At 44.9% G+C, this 21,059-nt stretch overlaps 2 protein-coding genes across 2 annotated transcripts in view; one reads left to right on the forward strand and one right to left on the reverse strand.

Moving 5' to 3' along the window:
- Positions 1-21,059, forward strand: part of ANKRD22 (ankyrin repeat domain 22) — a 472,549-nt gene that overhangs the window by 327,000 nt on the left and 124,490 nt on the right. The window contains exon 5 of the mRNA XM_069611281.1: positions 10,489-10,587. Within this exon, the coding sequence (XP_069467382.1) occupies positions 10,489-10,587 (99 nt within the window). The remainder of the gene's footprint in view (positions 1-10,488; positions 10,588-21,059) is intronic.
- Positions 1-21,059, reverse strand: part of LOC138472877 (lysosomal acid lipase/cholesteryl ester hydrolase-like) — a 661,393-nt gene that overhangs the window by 47,415 nt on the left and 592,919 nt on the right. The gene's annotated exons all lie outside the window — the stretch shown is intronic.

Consider the following 21,059-nt stretch of genomic DNA (forward strand, 5'->3'; position numbering starts at 1 on the left):
CTCGTTCTGGTGGCTTTTTTGGGGAGACGGGCGTGTGTTAACCATTCACTGAGATCTTTTGAGTGCCATCCTCGGTATCGGTTCATCACAGAGATTTTGATGTACAAGTGGCCAGAATTGTTTGATAATTCTCTTAATTTTGTTTGTGTTTGGCACAAAGGTGGTTACACAGGTGATGCAGTCGTTTGTAGTGTCTTTAATCCTGGGCTGCAGTAATGTTTCTCTCTGTATACATAGTACTCATTTCCATGTATTTTTGAGCAGCTTCCTGGGATATCCGCGAGCTGCAAGTTTAGTCACTAGATGTTCTGCATGATGTCGATATTGCTGGATTTCTGAACAGTTTCTGCGTACTCCTAAAAATTGGCCGAACAGTAAGTTGGTCTTAAGACTCTGTGGGTGGGTGCTTTTAAAAAAATGGAGTAGTGTGTTTCTATCAGGTTGACAGTTCAAGTTGTGGTCCTTTCCAGATAAACAGAATGTCTTCTATTTATCTATACCATTGGCTGATTTCGGCCAAAAATGGATTATGTGTGTTGAGTACGAATGAGGCTTCAAAATCAGCCATGTATATGATGGCTAGGCTAGGGGTGAAGGCTGCCCCCATGGCAGTGCTGCTGGTTTGAAGATAGAACGTCTCATCAAAGGTGAACAAATTCTTTGTCAGAGAGATTTCTAAAAGCTCGATAATGAAGTTGATTGGCACTCTTCTTTGTTCCATGTGATGGGTCAGGTAGTTACGTATACACTCCACAGCTGCTGTTTGGGGACTACTTGTGTATAGTACCTTGATGTCCATTGTGACTAGAGTATCCCATATGTTGTCAAAGGGAAGGTTTTCATAGATATTGATAGTTGACATTGTATCTTTCAAGTATGTTGGTGTGCGTTGGCATAGTGGCCTCAGAAAGAAATCAATACATTTACATAGGGGCTTTAATATTGACCTGCACCCCGAGATAATTAGTCTGCCTGGTGTCCTTATGTACCTTCGGGAGTGTGTAGAATGCTGGTGTATTCAAGAATGTTTCTTCTCCATCCGTAATCCAGTCCTGTTCCAGAGCATACCTGCTGCTTTCTGCAATTTCCTGTTTGATAGTCTGGGTAGGGTCACAGCATGTGAATCTAAGCAGATACAAGCATCAGAAATACGATTACGGTGAGTAATGTATCCCATATATAATATATATATTTCTGAGGCTTGTGGAATCTGCTTAGATCACATGCTGTGCATAGGCTGACATCTAGTGGAAGTTGCAGAGTATTATAGTTTGTTCTTCGAAACTCGAAAATGGGCGTCGACATAGGGCGTGCCAGTAATACTATCCCTAGTGTGACGTCCACTGTACCCATGATCCCTCACGCGTGTAGGACCCTTAGATTGTTTTTTTCTGCCATCAATATTAATTTCCCCGTTTTTTTCACTTCCACGTCGAGACACCGAAGATCGACGCCGGTCCGCAGAACAACCAACCGTCAACACTGCACAACAGACTTTGGGCCTCGGAAGGCCTTTGGCCTCGGCCCGGGCCTCGGAAGGCCTCTGGCCTCGGCCCTGCAAGTAGGGAGAGTGGGGGGCGGAAATATACTCAACACTCATTATTTCCTACATACACTAGCCCGCTGCTTTAAGGTGACATATGGAGAGTACTCCATTTAAATTTTGCCCCAAGTGCAACTGCAAGTTGGGTTGACAAACACGCCACCTGTAATCTCTGCTTGCCGAGGGACTACCCCGAAGCAAACTGCAGAGCGTGCAAGCTTTTTAAAGCAAAAACACTCAAGGACCGCTCCACTAAGCCTTGGGCCCACCACGCCAGACAGCTCGAGGCCATGGAAGTGGTAGGTGCCTTCAGTGATGGCAGCAATGCTGCCTTTTCGGACGGCGAGGGCACAGGGGCGTCGAAAGACACCCAAGCGATAGTCCCCGACCTCGGAGGACTGTCCGGCAGGGCAGTTATGGGGAACACACCCGGCGACACGAGCACTACCCAAACTACTTCGACACCTAAACACACTTAGTCCAACCGAGACTCGACACGCGTGTCGAGTTCTCGGAAGAAAGAGGCACCTAGAGAGCGGTCCACGGAATCGGTGTCCTCTGGCCGTTCCAGGTCGAGAAGCTGCACGACACACGGCAACCGTCCACAATACAAATGCTGGACGACCAAACAGGGGTCGAGTATTGTGGAGATGACCAGGACCAGGATGAGGAGGAGGACGAGGGAGAAGTCTACAATGTGGACTCTCTGGTTCGCAAGGAACCACAAGTTACTGACTCACCAATAGATAACCAGGCCCTTCTAAATGAGGTCTTGGCTAAAGCTGCAGAGCACTTCCACATAGACACTCAGGGGGCGCAGGAAGAGAGGGACTTTGCAGAGGAGCTAGTGGGGGACAAAAGACCCATTGCTCAAGCCATTCCTATTCTCAAGTCAATCCAGCGAATAATTGATCCTTCCCTTCTCACTCCTAATCTCACTAGGGTTGTAAACCCCAGAATTGAGAAATTGTTCAGGGCTGCCCAGTCAGACCCACTTTACACAAGGGGTCAACTTAAGCCCGACTCATTGGTGATCACAAACACCAGAAAAAAAGCGGGGACACCTCTATTTTCATCTGAGGCTTACCCAGACAAGGAGAGCAAGAGAATTTATGGGTTAGGAAGGAAAGTGGCCTCCACTTCCGCTTACCAGGCAAGAATCGCCAATACCACCACTCTGCTGGCAAGCTATAATTGCCACCAGTGGGAGCAGGTAGCTGCTCTCATTGACTCTGCTCTGGAACCACTAAAGGGCCAGCTAGCCCAGATCGCATCGGAGGGTAGAGCCGTGTCTGGTTGCATTCTGAAGACGACCTTTGACGCCTCAGATAATGCAGGCCGGCTTAAAGCAGAGAGCACTGTCATTAAGAGGCACGCTTGGCTAAGACAGTCAGGGTTTAAACCCGAGACCCAGGCTACCCTTATTGACATGCTGGTTGAACCGAATGTCTTGTTTGGCAAAGCAGTAGAGGACGCACTCAAAACTGCCAAAGACGAGTACGATACCCTGAAGTCCCTGGGACAATTGACAAATAAGCCCACCAATCAAAGAGGGAATAGTTATTTACGTCGCTCACGTGGCCAAAATTCCCAGAGGGGCTCCAATTACGCACAGGGACAGGGTACATCGTGGGGTGGCAACCAACAGACTACCCAAAGTTACGGCAGAGGTAATAAAAGGAGCCGTGGTAGAGTAAGAGGCAGCCCAGCCAGAGGAGGTACGCCTCCCGCAAAACAGTGACGTTCCGCTCAGGGTCCCTTCCCACGCATCCCCAGTAGGGGGGCGCATTTCCAACTTCACCCAAGCATGGGAAGGGATCACATCGGACAGATGGGTGCTGTCCACAGTGTCCGCAGGATACTGCATCGAACTGCTTGAGCGCCCCCGCAACCACCCTCCACGACAAAAGATACATTCCCTGGACCACCAAAAGATCCTCCTTGAGGAAATAGTCAACCTTCTCGCAAAGGACGCGATAGAACTTGCCCCGGGCAACCAGGTAAAAAAGGGTATTTATTCAACTTACTTCCTTGTGCCAAAAAAAGATTTGACTATGCGCCCAGTATTAGACTTATGCCCTGCAAACAAGTACGTGAAGCCCCAAAAATTTTGCATGACTACTCTCCAAGAGGTAATCCCCCTCCTAAAAAGTGGGGATTACATGGCAACATTGGACATGAAAGATTCCTATTTTCATATTTCCATGTTCCCAGCGCACAGAAGATTCTTGCGTTTCAAGGTGGACAGTCAGCACTACCAGTTCAAGGTGCTGCCCTTCGGTATAGCCTAAGCTCCAAGAGTATTCACCAAGGTACTGGCGGTGGCGGCGGTACACCTACGCACAGAGGCAATCCCAGTGTAACCTTACCTGGATGACTGGCTCATCACGGGGGAGACCCCAGTAATTTGCAGTTCAAACATCAAAAGAATGATCAACCTCCTCTTCGAATTGGGTTTCTCTATCGACGAGAAGCAATCCAGCCTGGTGCCAAGCACCTCCGATCAGTTCCTAGGAACTGTCCTAAACACTCAAGAGGGGTTGGCCTTTCCATCAGAGGAAAGAATTCAGAACCTGCTACTGCAAATTCCACAATATCAGTCCGGCCGCCAGATAAGGGTGTGCAAAGCGATGCGTTTGGTAGGCATGATGGCGTCATGTATTGACCTGGTCCCCCACGCGTGCCTGCGCATGCGGCCCATGCAAGAATGGTTGGCGAAAAAGTGGTCTCAGGTCAGTGGTCAGTGGGACGATCTAGTAGTCGTTTCACCAACACTTGTACAAAGCCTCCACTGGTGGACAAGAGAAAACCTGTCAAAGGCGAAACCCTTTTATGATCCGGAGATACAAGCTGTAATCACTACAGATGCGTCCTTGTCGGGGTGGGGAGCACACCTCCTTCACCACACAGCTCAGGGTCTCTGGTCTCACACAGTGGCCAAGAATCATATCAATCTGCTAGAACCTGTTCGAACCCCACCTGTTGAACCTGTCAGTACAGATCTTAACAGACAGTACGACTGCAATGTTTTACATTATCAAGCAGGGAGGGACTTGTTCGCCAAATCTGTCCAGGCTTGTCCAGAAAATGTGGACATGGGCACTCAGATGGAACATTTACCTGTCATCTCTAGCAGACGCATTAAGCAGAGATTCCCTCCCAGAAGAACACGAATGGTGTCTACACAGAGAAGTCGTAGAAGACCTCTTCTCACAGTGGGGTTTTCCCACTATAGACCTATTCGACACAAGCGAAAACAGACAATGCCCAGGATTCGCATCCAGGTTCCCCCAGCCAGACTCCAAGGAGAATGCCCTGTGGATGAACTGGTCAGGGATGTTTGCCTACGCTTTTCCACCAACTCCTCTCATGAGGAAGGTGGTCAACAAGATGCACAGGGAATCGATGACGCTCATCCTAGTTGCTCCCATGTGGGCGAGGCAACCGTGGTTCCCACACCTACACAGACTAGCAGTGTGCGAACCTATCAGACTCCTGTGCTGGCACAGCCTACTATCCCAGCACCTAGGTCAAACAGTGCATCCATAACCCAGCTCAATGAACTTGGAAGCATGGCTCCTGAAGTCATAGAGTTTGGACATCTCAACCTACCACAGAGATGCGTGGACATCCTAAAAGAATCTAGGAAACCAAACACGAGGCACTGTTACTTTGATAAATGGAAAAGATTTGTTATCTGGTGCCAGAACAAGCAAATCAACCAGGTTGATTGCACTCCTTCCAATATTGTCACCTACATGCTCCACCTGCTGGATGCAGGGTTGTTTTTTAATTCTCTCAAGGTACACCTGGCGGCGCTGTCAGCCTACACCACCTCCCATAACAAGGTTTCGTGGTGGAAAGTACCAGTGGTTAAAGCCTTCATGGAAGGGGTAAAGAGACTCCACCCTCCAATTTCAAACCCACGCCCAGGATGGGACCTTAATGTGGTGCTTTCTAAGCTCATGGGGCCCCCCTTTTGAACCCATGCATAAAGCCAGTCTCAAACACCTGACCTATAAAACTGCCTTCTTAGTAGCCATTACATCCATAAGAAGGGTCAGTGAAATTCAGGCTTTGTCAGTGCAGGATCCTTTGTTTACTGTTTATAAAGATAAACTGGTTCTACGAACACACCTTAGGTTCTCACCTAAGTTAATTTCAAAATTCCACGTTAACCAGTCTATTGAGCTTCCGGCCTTCTTCCAAGAACCCGAAAGCTCTGCTGAGGTGAAACTACACACTCTAGATGTGCGAAGAGCGGTCCTCTACTATGTAGACAAGACCAGGCCGCTAAGAAAAACAGACTAACTGTTTGTCTCTGTAGCTACAGGCAGAGAGGGAGATTGCGCCTGTAAAGGTGCCATCTCGAAGTGGATAGTCAATTGTATCCAGTTGTGTTACTCCCTTTCTGAAAAAACTCTGCCTTTTACACCAAGAGCCCACTCTACAAGAGGCACTGGGGCCACTCTGGCTTTCATCGCAAATGTACTCCTTGACACTATTGGCAAAGCAGCTACTTGGAGCTCTATTCACACTTTTACTCAGCACTTCTACATTGACACTCATTCCAAGACAGATACTCAAGTGGGACAAGCGGTTCTAAGACATCTGTTCGCTCATGACCCTTCTCACATCCCACCACCTTCTTCTAACACTGCTTGCTAATCTATGCACAGCATGTGATCTAAGCGGATTCCACAAGCCTCAGAAGGGATACATTACTCACCGTAATCGTATTTCTGATGCTTTTATCTGCTTACATTCACATGCGCCAGCCCTTCCTCCCCTCGGAGAGAAGGCGCATGGATGCTTGTAGTCTTATCTATCTGCTTGGATAAACTGTACTCACGCTACTCCTCATGCTACCTCATGTCAGAAAAAATACAATCTGAGGGTCCTACACGCGTGAGGGATCATGGGTACAGTGGACGTCACACTAGGGATAGTATTACTGGCACGCCCTATGTCGACGCCCATTTTCGAGTTTTGAAAAACAAACTTTAATACTCTGCAGCTTCCACTAGATGTCGGCCTATGCACAGCATGTGAATCTAAGCAGATACAAGCATCAGAAATACGATTACGGTGAGTAATGTATCTATATGGGAAAATGTGTGTGTCTGTTCGAAATGTTCAGCATACTTCCCAACATGCTACAAACCTGATATTTGGCATGTGGGTAGGTTCCATGGTGTGGACAATGTAAAAAGTATGAAATATTAATTTTTCAAATTAATTTTTTCAAGTGTTTTTTAAGCAGGCTGCAATGCTCGGATAACATGTTCAGCATACTTCCCAACATGCTACAAACCTGATATTTGGCATGTGGGTAGGTTCCATGGTGTGGACAATGTAAAAAGTATGAAATATGAATTTTTCAAATTAATTTTTTCAAGTGTTTTTTAAGCAGGCTGCAATGCTCGGATAACATGTTCAGCATACTTCCCAACATGCTACAAACCTGACATTTTAATGGGTAGGTTCAATGGTGTGGACAATGTCAAAAGTATAAAATATACATTTTTCAAACTTTTATTTGTTTTAAGCATTTTTAAGCGCTCTGCAATGCTTACCCATGCCTTATGGCTCTTTGCGCCGTAGTTCTACGTTCATTGTTCCTGAAGTTCAGCAGTTCATGAAAACTTCAGGAGTTCATTGTTCCTAAACTTTCCACACTATCAGCATTCTAGCTGATATTAGCGGCACTCACTTTGGAAGTCATGCGGGTGACACAAAACAGTGCTTTTATAGTAATGCGGGAGGCAGGAAATGGTGCATTTCTCTTCAGTAGTGTCCACAATGATGTTGCTCATCACATTGTGGCAAATCTCTCATGATAATTACAGAAACTTAATTTCCCACAGAGGTTGATGTATGTATGCCATCTCAACAGTATGGGTACGGCACTTCAAGCTTACATTCTTCATCCCTACACATATGGCACTTATGTTGAGGTCGCTGCTGCCTCGGCTGTAGATTGAGACACCAATAATGCTGCTTTGCAATCTCAATGCTCCAACTAAATACAGTCTGAATCGATTTAAGGGATTCATGCATTTCTCATGGTCAGCTTTAGGTGGCTTGCTCCAGAGTTAGAAACAAGGAACATGTGTTCACACTAGCTCCTACTGGAAAGACTAGCAATATTGGCTACAAAGAAACATTGGTTCATTAAATACAATTCAAACTAGGACTGAAGTAGGAATTACCATGCAAAGCATGGGTACACCTGCTAGTAGTATGTACAACATCTTTCTGTGTGGGGTTAGTAACACATGAACAGAAACATAATCACATATTAATAAGACAAACATGGCCAATGATCACATGCAATTTTGCACATAAGGAACTCCAAGATTGTAATAACTCTCAAAGAAATTATATGGAAAACTACTCTGAGATAAAAGATCAGTTCTTTGTATCTACTCACTCAAGCTTCATACAGGCGTTAGAACATTACACACAGAACTAAACAACATGTCGACATAGTGTTTCAGGCAAGAAATGGGTTCCAGAGATGTCCTCGGTCCCAGAACCTACATATGGGCAAACAATGGAACGCCTTTTAATCAATAATGTATTCCCATACGGCTGATTTATGTTTTCATTCTGAAAGAAATACATCATAGAATCTGCTCACTAGAATGACACGTATATCAATTCGTAGTGATGGTCCAAATGATCTTCTGTTCTGAAAAGGTTAATAGCTGAAAATACAAAGTACAGTACACTATGTTGAGTGGTGTGTATGCCATATCATCCTCAAAAGACCACTGTGAATCCATTTTATGGTTAACATTTAAAATATTTAATGAAACACCACATTACCTCTATTGGTCCCTGGAAGGGTAAACTCATATAGCTTTCAATTCCATTGCAAGCTCATGAACAAATATTGTATGCTCCTACTAAAGTAACTTCTTCCCAAAGAAAAGTTAGAGGGCATGTACTATGAGGTCATTGCTATCTAATGGCAATTTACAGATTGAATTGGTACAATTACATTTCAAGGACATAATCTCACCCTATTTTATTCAGAATGTAACCCTCTAACTTGTGGGGCTTTCTAATGTATTTATGAATATATCTCCTTCAATCTACAAAACAATTCAAAAGGAGATTGCAAGAGGGGCGTTCTCCATACCTATCACTCGCCATTAAGTCCGTACACTTACCCGCCAAACCCATTGGGCCTGATTCACAGAGTGTTTATCAATGGGATTGCTCCATTATAAAACACTTCCATGAATCAGGCCCATTGTGTCAATAAACAGCAATGGGCTGTCACCCGCCAAAATCAAAATCCTCAATTTTCACCCACCCAGGTCACTCAAAAGGTTAACGGGTATGCTCATACCTGGATGAATCCTACAAAAAAAAAGGATTCTTTTGACCAACAAGGGCATATGAAAATACACTAGCGTGCTCGCCTACTTTTCTAAACCTGATGCAGATAAATTGGACTTATTTGTTCAATGTGTATTAATACTGTCACTGGTGAGTTGGAATGAACTCAGTTCCACCATTAAAATAGGCATTTTATCCTTGCACAACGCCATCTTGTAATTTAAAATGTCTATTATATAGTATCATTTTGCCAATTTAAAGGAGCAATATGTCGGTTATCTTAGAGAAGCACTATTCAATGAATGTCAAATTGGCTTCATCAGTTTGAAAGCAACACTCTAGACCATCCTCTCATCTTTCATAGAATGGCGCCCTAACGTTCTATTGCAGAAAGTCATCAGTATTAACAAAATCGCAAAGGTCGACAACAAAGCACTCAATGGATGAGAAATACCTATTTTTGTTAAAGCCACAGTGAAGCAGAGTGGGCTTTGTACAAAAAGTTGACTCCACTTGAAATTATTTTATTTCAGTATTTCGAATTTTCATCTTCTGTGAACCAAAAGGGAAGTACAAGAAGAATATTATCAATTGCTCCTTGGACCACAGAGCTTCTGGCGTGAACTGGGTGGGGTAGACTCGCTTGATAATATTGAAGTTCTCGGCACCTATTCTAAAATGCTTCCTTGCACTTAAAGACAACACGACAATATTCGTCCATGGCAATTTGTATTTGATGTTCCTGTGGTACTTCTGATGCATACATGGCAGGCAGCATTTACAATGGATTCGTATGGAATCCACCAGTTTTGCTGGTGTAAAAAACAGGCAAATTACATGGCTAACTATTGATTTCACGCCAACATGACATTGTCATGCTGGCGTAAAACCAAGTGGTTTTTGAAGATGGAGTGGAAAAAGAAGGCGGAAATGTAACTCCAATTCCACCACCCGCCTCAAAAACCACAAAAATGCCCTGTAGGGTAAATTACGGTGTTAAGACAGCCGTAGGAAAATGTCTGTTTCAATATTTAGGCATGCTGTTCATGATATTTTCCACTGACACCTAGGCCCACAAACCAAAACCCAGAAACAGTCCGATAGGCATAGCAAGCACCATTAGAGCATACATACTCAATGGCAGGTTTATGTAGCTCGGAGCCTCCCAGAGTATGCTGACAACAGTAAAAACAGGCGCTATTTCAAATACCACACGTTCTTACCATTACCACCACAATCATAATGAGGCGTTCTGGGTCTGGTTCCTTTTGCTTGTGCTTTTCAGTAAAGAACTGTTTTTTGTAGACGTGTAAATAATTTTAATTTACGGATCAAGAATATGAGTGACAATTTATTTCCCTATTTACAGGTCATATCACCTCTAAAAATGCTACATATGAGTTCAGTTTTCTTGTACCGTTTTAGCTTTGTGAAGTTTTTAAGTTCTTAGCATCCAGAGTGGTGAAATGTGCAATATAAATACATCTAGAGTTTTTATTAAGGTAACTGAAATTGCAAAAGGAATCACACATTAAATAAAATATGTTGAAAACTACAATAATGCATTGGAAGTAATGCATACTACTCCTTTTCAGCAAGGAAACACTGCCCTTCACTACGCCTGTAAAATGAAGCAACATGGCATCATTCCCATCCTCATTGAAGCTCAGGCGGACCCTCGTATGAAGAATATGGTAAGACTTTGACTACAGATTGGATTGAATCCAATAGGGCATGGCAGAACCCTCCTTCTCGTTTAAGATGTGACGTGTAGCTTTTTACAATAATCAAAAGGCCTGCATATTTGAATTATCCGGTACATGGTGGAAATACAGTTTTTCCACAGCACAGCGGGAAGAAAATCACGATTTTACAAAAGACGGAGAGTCTTACATTATGCATTCCTTTTTCTTTTTTAATATGATCACTATAGCAGGAATTATAACTTAAGAAAGTATAACTTAGAATTGTAAACGTTATTCCTTCTCTCCTCAAACTTCCTTGGCTCATAGCCTTAATCCTTATTTTTTCTCTCATCTTCCTCGGGCTTTCAACCTGTTCGACACTTCGTCCTTACGAGGCATGGTTCTTCTCTCCTTTTCACTGCTCTGTAACGGCACAATTTGGCACCATAACAGCTTGAGCTTCCTTGGGAGAGAGAATTTTAGTCCCTGTGTATTTTATAAATTATGATTTTCTACCACAGTGCTGTGGACAATCAAACTTTAAAGTCTCCAGGCTACCTCGCGGAAAAGTTCAGCTTCTCCGGAGGCCTAAAATCCACCAGAATCCAGGACATGCAAAGATGTGAAGTCCACTGGTGCAGGAAGGAAAGAAACACAAGACAGAACATCTCTATGTATGCCTCAGACTCTGGAATCTCCTCCCCATCAATACCAGACTTTCCTCCTTGCGTTTACAATTCAGGAAGGAGCCGAGGACCCTTCTCTTCAGGAAATGGCTCCTTAACACCTAGGTCCACACCTCCTCAACTTACCACCTAACCTTAGACTGGGCAATCGCCCCATGCTGCTCTGGTTTGCGCCCATGGTTGCTTCTAGATCCTTTTCTGCCATATTGTCCACACTTCCCGTCCCCCTGTTTTAGCTCCCCACTACCATATACTGATCCATAATGATCTACTTCCCTCATCGTGTACTTCCCCCCATGACTTGTAAATAGCTCTGTTACTTTTTTTAAAGCTAGGCCTGCGCTAAATAAATGCCATTTAAAGAAAGGGCAAGAAGCCTATTTTTATGCAAGTTCAGAGCCTTGCAATCACATTTTGAACTGCATTTTCAATCAGCTTAAAGAACACATTTTTTATCCTTACACCCCCAACAAATCGGCCATTCCAAGAATTGACTTTAACCGGCCCGTAAGACACATGACTTTTCAGCCCATTACCCACCTCCTTGAATGTGCACCATACACAGTCATATCAATGCCAGCCTCCCTCGGGGTCTCTTACCCACTGGGCAATTGTCTAAGTGGATGAAGCTCAATGGGAGAGTATGTATGAAATGGCCAACTGGGGTTCTGTACTCTTTCTGAGCTCCAAATTTCATGCACACCTTTAAGCATCATATCATAAATAACTTATTTTCTCCTTCCATCTTTAGATAAAATATAGACTCTGGTAATGTCTGTGTTCTTCACCTAATTCAGAAACGCACTCCCTCTGGCTAAGAACACCCTACTGAACGTAATCAGGTGATGCAAAATGCCTACTTTCTTTGTCAAACACTAAATGTTCAGCTCCTAGATGTTCAACCATCCCTCTACCAATTGTAAACAACATTCAAATCCCAAAGCTTTGAATAACTCTGGTCTGTAGGGCTGTTGATCCTTATAATCTTTTCCAATCTACAAACCAGACACCAATTCAACACTGTTTGTCCGCCCACCGGATCATGTCCTCCTGAGATAGCTGATTCTTGCTCATTTATAGCCCTGGATGCTAGGCCCTACTCAAGCAATGCACTTAAGTAATTCATCACATCTGCTGCATAACCTGATGTTGTATTCAGACTCTTCTCAGTACACTAACAAGCACCACCTATTCCATGCTCCTGCATATCCTATGGTTATCTTGGGTGCCACCGACTCCCATAGAAGCTGACTAGCCTGTGTCAAAAATCCTGGCTCTGGCCATCGTTTCCGGTAATCCTCCACACCATCAAATCCAGCTGCCATTCCATAATTAGACCATGATCTTCCTCTCCTGATCATAGCAACAACCCAGAAAATCTTGCAACAGACATGGGGCCTCATTACATGGTAGGCGGTAAACCATGGTGCTATTAGCACCATGGTTGCCGTCGGTACCATAACGGTACCACCATGGAGAAAAGGGGAATTACCACCCCATTCCAAGGTTGGCGGGGCGGTAATTCCCCCTTTCTCCATGGCCCTTCCCCATTCCTCACATTCACTATGAGGGAAATGCCGTGCCTCCAAAATAAAAACAAAGGGTGTTCATTGTGGTCCATAAGAGTCCAGAGTCCAAAATTCCTAAGTTCCTAACTGGCCCTAGCACTTTAAAATAAAAAAGAAAACAAAAGAAAAGGAGGCTTGCAGAACAACCTTGGCATGTGCTGCTGCCTGGCTCGGCTCTTTGAGCATTTATCCAAGTCTTAATCATTCTCTTAGGATATCCCAGCTCGATTCCAGTCCTGAGATGCAGTTGGTCAATTAAAAAAATCACTATCTGGTATATAGATCTTGTTTCCTCCCTCTCTGGGAAATCAAAGATAGTTCCTCTTGTTCTTTCTCATTCGTTATTTACCACTGGCTAAATTTCCCCCCCGATCCATTTAGCCTCGACCAGTAGTAAAAATCCATCCAGGATTATTCTTGCATGTTCTTCTGTGTTTCACCTCTTGTGTCACTGGGACTTCCCAAAGTCCAGTGGCTCCGTGATAGGTTTAACACCTCTTCATTCAAAAACGTTTATAGATTTTTGGCTTCCCCAGCCTGAATACAAAGCATGTGTATTCCTTTGACTCACTGGTTCACAAGACGCGTGTTCATATAAATCTCTCACTTTCAGATACTGATCACAGCTTCCCCAGCCTGCACAAATATTGCTTGTATCTCTTTCACTCTCTTTACATGGGTCCACATATTCATTCCAAGCTGTAACAAATTCAGCGTATTTGTCCCTGATCCCCAAAGGGGAGCCACTCCCTGTGAGGCTAGGGAGGTGAGCCTGCTATGCAAGACCTTCCCTAGGAGTCTGGGCAAGTGGGCATCACTGGTAGTGAATCCCCCTTAGGGGATAAGGACTCCCATTCCCAAGGGGGAACTCCCTTCGGAAGACACTTTTTCCTCATATATGGGATTGCCTTTTATCAAAACCAATGTGTCTAACTCCTATTTTGATGCAGACAATGCTGCCTCAAGGAAGCCGTGGTACAAAGAAGGGCATACCCTTTAAGAGCAAATCACTCTGAAAGTAGGACAAGGAAGCACGAAAGGAAAAGAGAGAAACAGTATGCAAGGAAAGCCCTCTTGCGTCAGAGCACTCTGGAGAGGTGGAGCCAAGCAAGGCCACGGAAAGGCACTCGGGGAAGCGCAGAAGCCCCATCGGAGATCCCCGTGGGCGGGAGAGATGGACAGCAGCAAAGCCGTTGTCTGAGCAGCCAAGCAAGCAGTGTCCACTTGTTGGTGTGACCACAGACATCCCAAGGTAGACCAGGCACCCTTGCAACAACGCAGAGATCAGCAGGGCTGGGAGCCGCACAAGCTCTCAGCGACTGCTGTACAGTGGAGGCAGCAGCCAAGAAGAACACCAGACCAGAGGAAAGCGAGAAACCAAGCGAACGGACGTTCAAGAGAACCGACCAAGGAACTCGAGCGGGTGCCGAGCACCGCAACCATAATCTTGAGGCAAACCGATACCGGGGTATGCTGGAGTGGCGAGAGGCTGCCGGAAAGACTTGTAATAACGAGTTGGGATGAAAAGTCATAAGTGTGATGAAGGAAGAGAAACCCAAGTCATTGAGACATCAGAGGAAATATTTAAGAATAATGATGTGTGAAGTATTAATTCAGAGGAGAAAGACATTTGCGGTTAGAAGCATCCTGGAGAGAACTCAAAGTAAGTTACTTAAAGACAAGTGGATAAGCCATTTAATAAAGAGTGATAAGGCACAGTGTGTAATAAAAGTGTCAAATGAAATAAAAGAAGACAGTCATGATATATTAAAGAGTTACCAAGAGTGGAGAAACCTCAAAGTTTATCAAAAGCTCAAACCAGTTTTGGGATGCAGGTGCAACGCCCCAAACGTGTGGGAAGATGTGGTCATTTTTGGTGTTAGTATTTGTCATTTGTCACAGCATTTTAGGTCATTTTCGAACTGGATTTAGTTAAGCCATATTCTAGAGAGCAGTAGGCTAACAAGTGCATGGTGGAATGATTGGCAGCAAAAGATATTATTACTGGTTGCATTAGCATAAGGGCCTATTGCCACGTTAGCTAGAGTCCTGCTATTTTGAACTAGGCCCCCAGTGACATAATAGGGGGAATATGACATCTAAATGAAAGGTGGCCCCTGTAAAATGAGTGGGACAAAATGGGGTGCCACAAAAGTTGTAGAGGACAAACACCCTTGTCCCCCGTACAGTTACACCCATGTAGACCCCATCAGAGTTGTAGACTTCTATCATTTAGAGGACTAGGCTGCAGTTCTGAGCCTCTGTCCTTCTATTTAAACATTATTTCTGCTTCCCCCACACATATTAGTTATTGTTGCAGGGCCGAGCTGTTCTCAGGAGCTTTGACTGAAATGTAGCACAACGGTTTGTGTTCTTGGCGGTAGGTAAGTACAATAGTTGTGAAGGGCATATTCTGCTGTGAACGAAGCTTTGAGTGTAGACCTTGCCAAAGCGCTAAACTAGATCATGGTTATACTGCCCCCTAAGAAGTGTTGGAATAACTGGGTCTGCAATAGAATGTCCTGGTAGTACGAATACATGTGACAAATGCATTTCCAAACAGTGGAGCCTCAGTTGCGTTTTGTATGACGCCACCTGGTTACCAAGAGATAGCCAGAAGAATGTGTGCCAGGGATAGCAGCTTGTTTCAAAACTGCCATAAGTCCTGAGAACTGTCTGGATTGCCATATTGGTTGAGCTCATGGGAGAGGATATTACTGTGTCTAAGTTGCTAACTTCATTGTTCGCACTCACTACATGATTGCGTCGTTTTTGAGGGATAGTACATCAGAAGTTACATGAATTTGCTTTGACCAATGAGGGTATGCATTTTTAGTAAATGTTACATGTATAACTTTAGCCAATCTGGATGGAATATTTTCTGCTGACTGTACAATTAGGTCATTCATAGGGGGCTGCACTTAGGATGGTCATGGGTAATTTACTTATCAATAGAGAATGCTAATTTATATTGTGTTTAGATTTCTATATTGGTGGGAGCCAATAGGGAACTTGGGATTGACATGTACTTGCTATTTGTAATGTATTCAAATTTTGAGTTTTTTTAACTTTAAATACTGTAACTCAATGTGGGCAGGTCGAGAGCGTTTTCAGTGTTCAGTTCTAAGGAGCTGATTAACCCTCGCAGCCGTTATTTCCATGTAATAAAGGTGTTTTTCATGCAAATCGTGCAATACATTATTGCTTCCCTGGATTGATTTTTCCGCAAATTCTTTGGGCCTACCGTACAATTTTTGTGACCCTGACGTGATCTTCAGTTCCACCCAAAGATGCTGAGGGTCCTTCCGCCGCACGGCCTCAGGCTGCAGAGCCCTGCCTCCCGAGCACAGTTTCTGTGCCCACAAACCGAGAGGTGAGCAGACGCCATGTTACTCTGAATGTCTGTCTGGTCCCTGGAGTGAGGTCTGCCGGGCTAGGCTGTGCAGGCAGGGGAACTCGGAGAACACATAGAACGTAAGTGCACTTTCTGCCTGAAACACAGTATTGTTGATATCTTTTGATTGCTTGCAAATTGATATTGTGATAGAAGGGAAAGCTCAACGAAGACAAGGAAACATAACATTGTGTGTTATTGCATGAGTTTGGCTAGTATTGAGGTGAAGCTCCCCCGCCTCAGAGAAAGATGACATCATATAGAGTAGTAAAAATGAAAAATTAATGTGGGGATCCTCCTCTTAAATAGGGAAAGACAGTGCTATATACAAAGTAATGTTCCTATGAAGAAAGGACAGGATATCCCTCAGATCTAAAAGGGTAGTTTGAGGAGGGTTGAGTTCCTTCGCCTCAAGGCAACGAGACAGAGGAAGGATCTACATCAGTGTGTTTATAAATGCATTTTTCTTTCAGGTGTCAGTAGCCGGCGTACATATAGAGGTGTCAATTGCTAGGCAGTTCTAGCACATTGTGTGTGTATGGATGTGTTAGTGGGTAGGATTTTTTTTTGCCATTGTGTGTCAGTAACGGTGTCCTAGGGTCAGGTGTTTTTATGTTTTTGTGAGTAATTGGTTTATTAGTGTGTGGAGAGTTTTTGAAATAAGGTGCAGCAGGTCAGGTATCTGTGGAGGTTCTGCTGTTTTGAGTGAGGTTGGCACCTCTTGTTATTAGGGATATTCCGCTGGAGCACATGTGTAAAACACTTCTGCAATATAAAGAGAAGATCCTGAAGTACAACCAAGACTTGGTTCAAGGAACTGTAGGCAAATTGTTTAAACCTTGGACTGAGGAGGGCATGCATGATATAATGTATTGGAACATATGCATACACACTTGCTGTCAACTCAAAGGGGAAAAGTTGAAAAATAGGCAGTATACTTGAATGATGGGAAATGTTTGAGGAGGAAGAGAACGCCCCTGATGACAGTACAGAGGGAACCAATCAAATACGATCGCAGGTCACCGCCCCTCCTCCTTATGGGTCCTTTCCTTTACAGCCCACCACAGGGTACACCAACCCGTGGTTTTCATCCGAAACGACAAAAAGAGAACTTCAGGAGAACCAGGGGAACCCACACCAGACCCATTAATTATGGGAATAAAAAATATGGCCTGCAGAGAATAAGAGGTGGTATTGCAGAAGGTAGAACAGAAGCTAGCAAAGGTGGTGCAGGGACAAGGGGAGGGGCAGTGTGCGGCGATAGGCGCAGAACATTGGAGGGCAGGACTGATTCTCCTCACGATAGACAGTAAAGCTAACAAACATCTTAGGGTAGACACAAATAAGGAATAACCCAAGTCAGGGGGGTCCAGAAGGCCTGCAAGATAGGAACGAGCACCACAATAGTGTAGACTACTACTCAGTATACACTCAAGAGGAAGAATATGAAGCTAAGTGGGAGACAGATGAGCAGGAGGAAATAACACCATTGGGACACCGGCTCAGGCCGCGGTACAGACAAATTGTTCTAGTTAAGGATAGAAGGCAAGTCTCCCAGAGTAAAAAACAGGGAACGCATTTCCCGTTGCTACAGGAAGAACCAGGCAGAGCACATTATGTGCCCTAGCCCTACATGGATTGGGATAATTTAATGTGCACCAAGAAGAATTGAATAAGGTGGTTGGCATCAAAGCAAAGTCATGGCCCGCAATACAAGCACACATAGTGCACTATTGTAGAGTGAACAATAAAAGTAGGAAGAGAGAGTAGAGCAAACACAGAAGGCAGAATCAAAACTAGTACAGAAAAAGCTAGCTAAATTCAGCATGGAAGGACCAGTGATTACTAAGACCATGGAAGGGCAGCAGGGGCAGAGCTTCCTGCAGGGATAGGCAGATGGCCAGGAGATGCAGAGGAGAGATGGGAGGTTTCCAGGGGGGAAGGGGCAGTTACCAAAGTGGTAGATGGGGAGGAATGAGACCACACGTGCCTTACAACCCTAATGTTGCAGTGTATCGGCTCTCTTGCCACCCACCATCCCAGATGCCGGCCACACTTACCACACCTGCCCCAGGTTCCATGCAGCCACGGTTGATTTAATACCCAGCACCAAATCTCCCTTAGACACACATGAAGCAGGCACCTGCTCAGCCATGGGATAAAACCCCCCTGCCACAGGGCACTGTAACTCATTACACAGGGGAGAGTGTGATAGGGAGGAATACATTGCCGCTCCCAGGCACGGATGTTTACCCACAATAGGACAGCCTAAAGAGGGATATGATGCGCCCAGTCCTATCAGTAACTTCAGACCCCTGAGGAACCCTGAGTGGGAGTGAAGATAGGAGATTGCATATTTTCCTTTATGGTCAACATAGGAGCTACCAAGTCCTGCATTAGGGAAGGGAATGTTTCCCTGTCAAGTGAAATAATGGACATGCAGGGATTCTCTGGGCCTGTTGTATCGGTTCCTTTCACTAAAGATTTACCCATCGCTATGGGTTTCCTTTCACTGAAGATTTACTCATCGCAATAGGTACACAAGAATTTTCAGCACCTTCATTGTATTCACGAGAACCCCAGTTGACCTCCTGGGCAGGGACATCATGAGCAAGTTGAACATGACCATATGATTCACTGAGGAGGGCATAGTGTGGTCTACCCCTGGCACATACCATGCTAGAACATCTGAAGTAAAACAAGTACTTTGTGACCACAGCGCCCTGCGGACATGTCACTCCACCCAGATTTGTTCTTCTATGGGGTAAATTTTCTGTTAGGTTGAATGTCTGGGATTGAGAATAAAACACTACGCGTACCCACAGAATTTCTATTCAGACCAGCGTCCCCCAGGAGGTAGTACAAGGCACCGTTATCGCACTAGATTTAGACACAGTGATCACTAAGGCAGACACAGACAAAGTAATGCTGTCTGGCACGGATGAGAATGACATAGAATAGTATACAGTCCTATGTATTGACCCAGCACAGAAATTGCGAGTGGTTTCAGATGAGCAATTGTTCAAAGACACTGATGAAACAGGAGAGATGGTGTTTCAAATTGGTATACGTTGTCAGATAATTATCCAGCAGATAGAGAAGTACCCCACACTGCACTCCTTGCTAAAACACTGCCACCATATCTGAGGAAAGATTTAGAGAAGGTGCCCAGAGAGTTATGGACCAGTAGCCCCCAAGATGTATGTCTCTTAAAAGGGATAGGGGCAGTTTGCATCAAACGAAGACAAGGGCAGTGTTGCCCCGGGTCAGACAGTACTCAATGGCCAAAGAAGCAGTCAAAGGTATTTATCCCACCATTGTAGCATTATGGCAGCAGGGTGTAATAGTGCCATCAGAGTCCCCATGCAACATGTCTGTGTACCCAGTGCAAAAAGCGAAGGGGTTGTGGTGGAAGCTGGTTCAGGACTTATTCCCGTTGAATAATATTGTAAAGGCAGAATTCCCAGTGGCCCCCAATTATGCCACCATCCTTTGCCATATCCCCACCTCTGTGACCCACTTCAGAGTAATAGACCATAAGAATGTATTTTTATCCATCCCATTGCACTCTGACTCCAAGCATCTCACAGCATTTACCTACAGGGGACAGAGGTTTCAACACACTTGTTTGCCACAGGGGTATTGTGGGTCACCAAGCATTTTCAATAGGGTACTGCAAATGGACTTAGGGCACTTACAGGTACAGAGCACAGAAATTCAGTATGTGGATGACCTCCTAGTGTGTAGCATAACAGAAGAGCAGGGTAGAAATGACTCATTTGCACTTTTGACTTTATTGGCAGAGAAGGGATAAAGGGGAAGGGATACAAGGTTGACAAAGAAAATGTGCAATAATGCCAGCAAGAAGTTGTATATCTAGGGCAGATAATATCAGCTGCAGGAAGGAGAGTAACACCAGAAAGGGCCGCAGCAGTACACCACACCCCACAGCCAACCACGGTCAAGCAGATGCAGCAATTCCTAGGATTATGTTACGCTCACCTTGGCTCTGCGGGGGTATCCGGAACATCTGCGTGATACCTTTTCCCTGGTTAGTTTCATTCTGTGAAAACAAGGATGAAAGCGACAATGGGATTAGGGGGTCTGATACCACTAACAACTCCCCACACACTGCCCCTGCACCCTGCCTCTATTGTCTCCCACCCTTGAGTGTGTGTGTAAGCTCATCTTATATGTGTTGAAGGGAGGCTCTCCGTCCTGCTTTTTCCAGTGCTCAGCAGGGGTGCATTTGTCCTTTGGCATCAGTTACTTCACTGATCCTCTTTCAGCCCAGACCTGCTGTGGCTTGGAATGTCTCTATGCCTTAGGAGATGATCCATGTTGTAGTTGTAAAGACAGTTCTTCTGTCTTGTTCACTTGTCAGTTCTACAGTGCAGTCCTTAGTTTGCTGCCTTTCATATATGTAGTGTGTCTTTGTTCTGTCTCTTGATGTTTTTCCTTGTTTTGTTGTTTTATTGGCGTACCGTGTGGTTTCTTTTCTTTCCAGGATTTAGCAGAGCGGGACTGGAGCGGGCCGTGGTCGTTGCCGATAGTTGGAGACTGAGGAGCCGAAGACCCGCAGATTGGAGGAGCCGGAATGCGGAGCTGCTGTGAAGCGAAAGTCTGCTAGAGCACAGACCAGATGAAGAGGAGGGGCCAGAGCTGCCGCGTAGCCGATGCCAGCTGGACCGTGGATCGAAGTGGAAAGGAGGGGCCGGAGCCACTGCGGAGCTGATAACAGGTAAGTAGAATTGCTATTGAGGTTCCGTTAACTGGATGTCCACTGGACGGAAGCTGGATGTCAAAGATGAGGAGCATGCAAAGTAAAGCTCC

This window comes from Ambystoma mexicanum, chromosome 8 (genome assembly GCF_040938575.1).
Source record: "Ambystoma mexicanum isolate Mex_15411 chromosome 8, UKY_AmexF1_1, whole genome shotgun sequence".
Taxonomy (NCBI): domain Eukaryota; kingdom Metazoa; phylum Chordata; class Amphibia; order Caudata; family Ambystomatidae; genus Ambystoma; species Ambystoma mexicanum.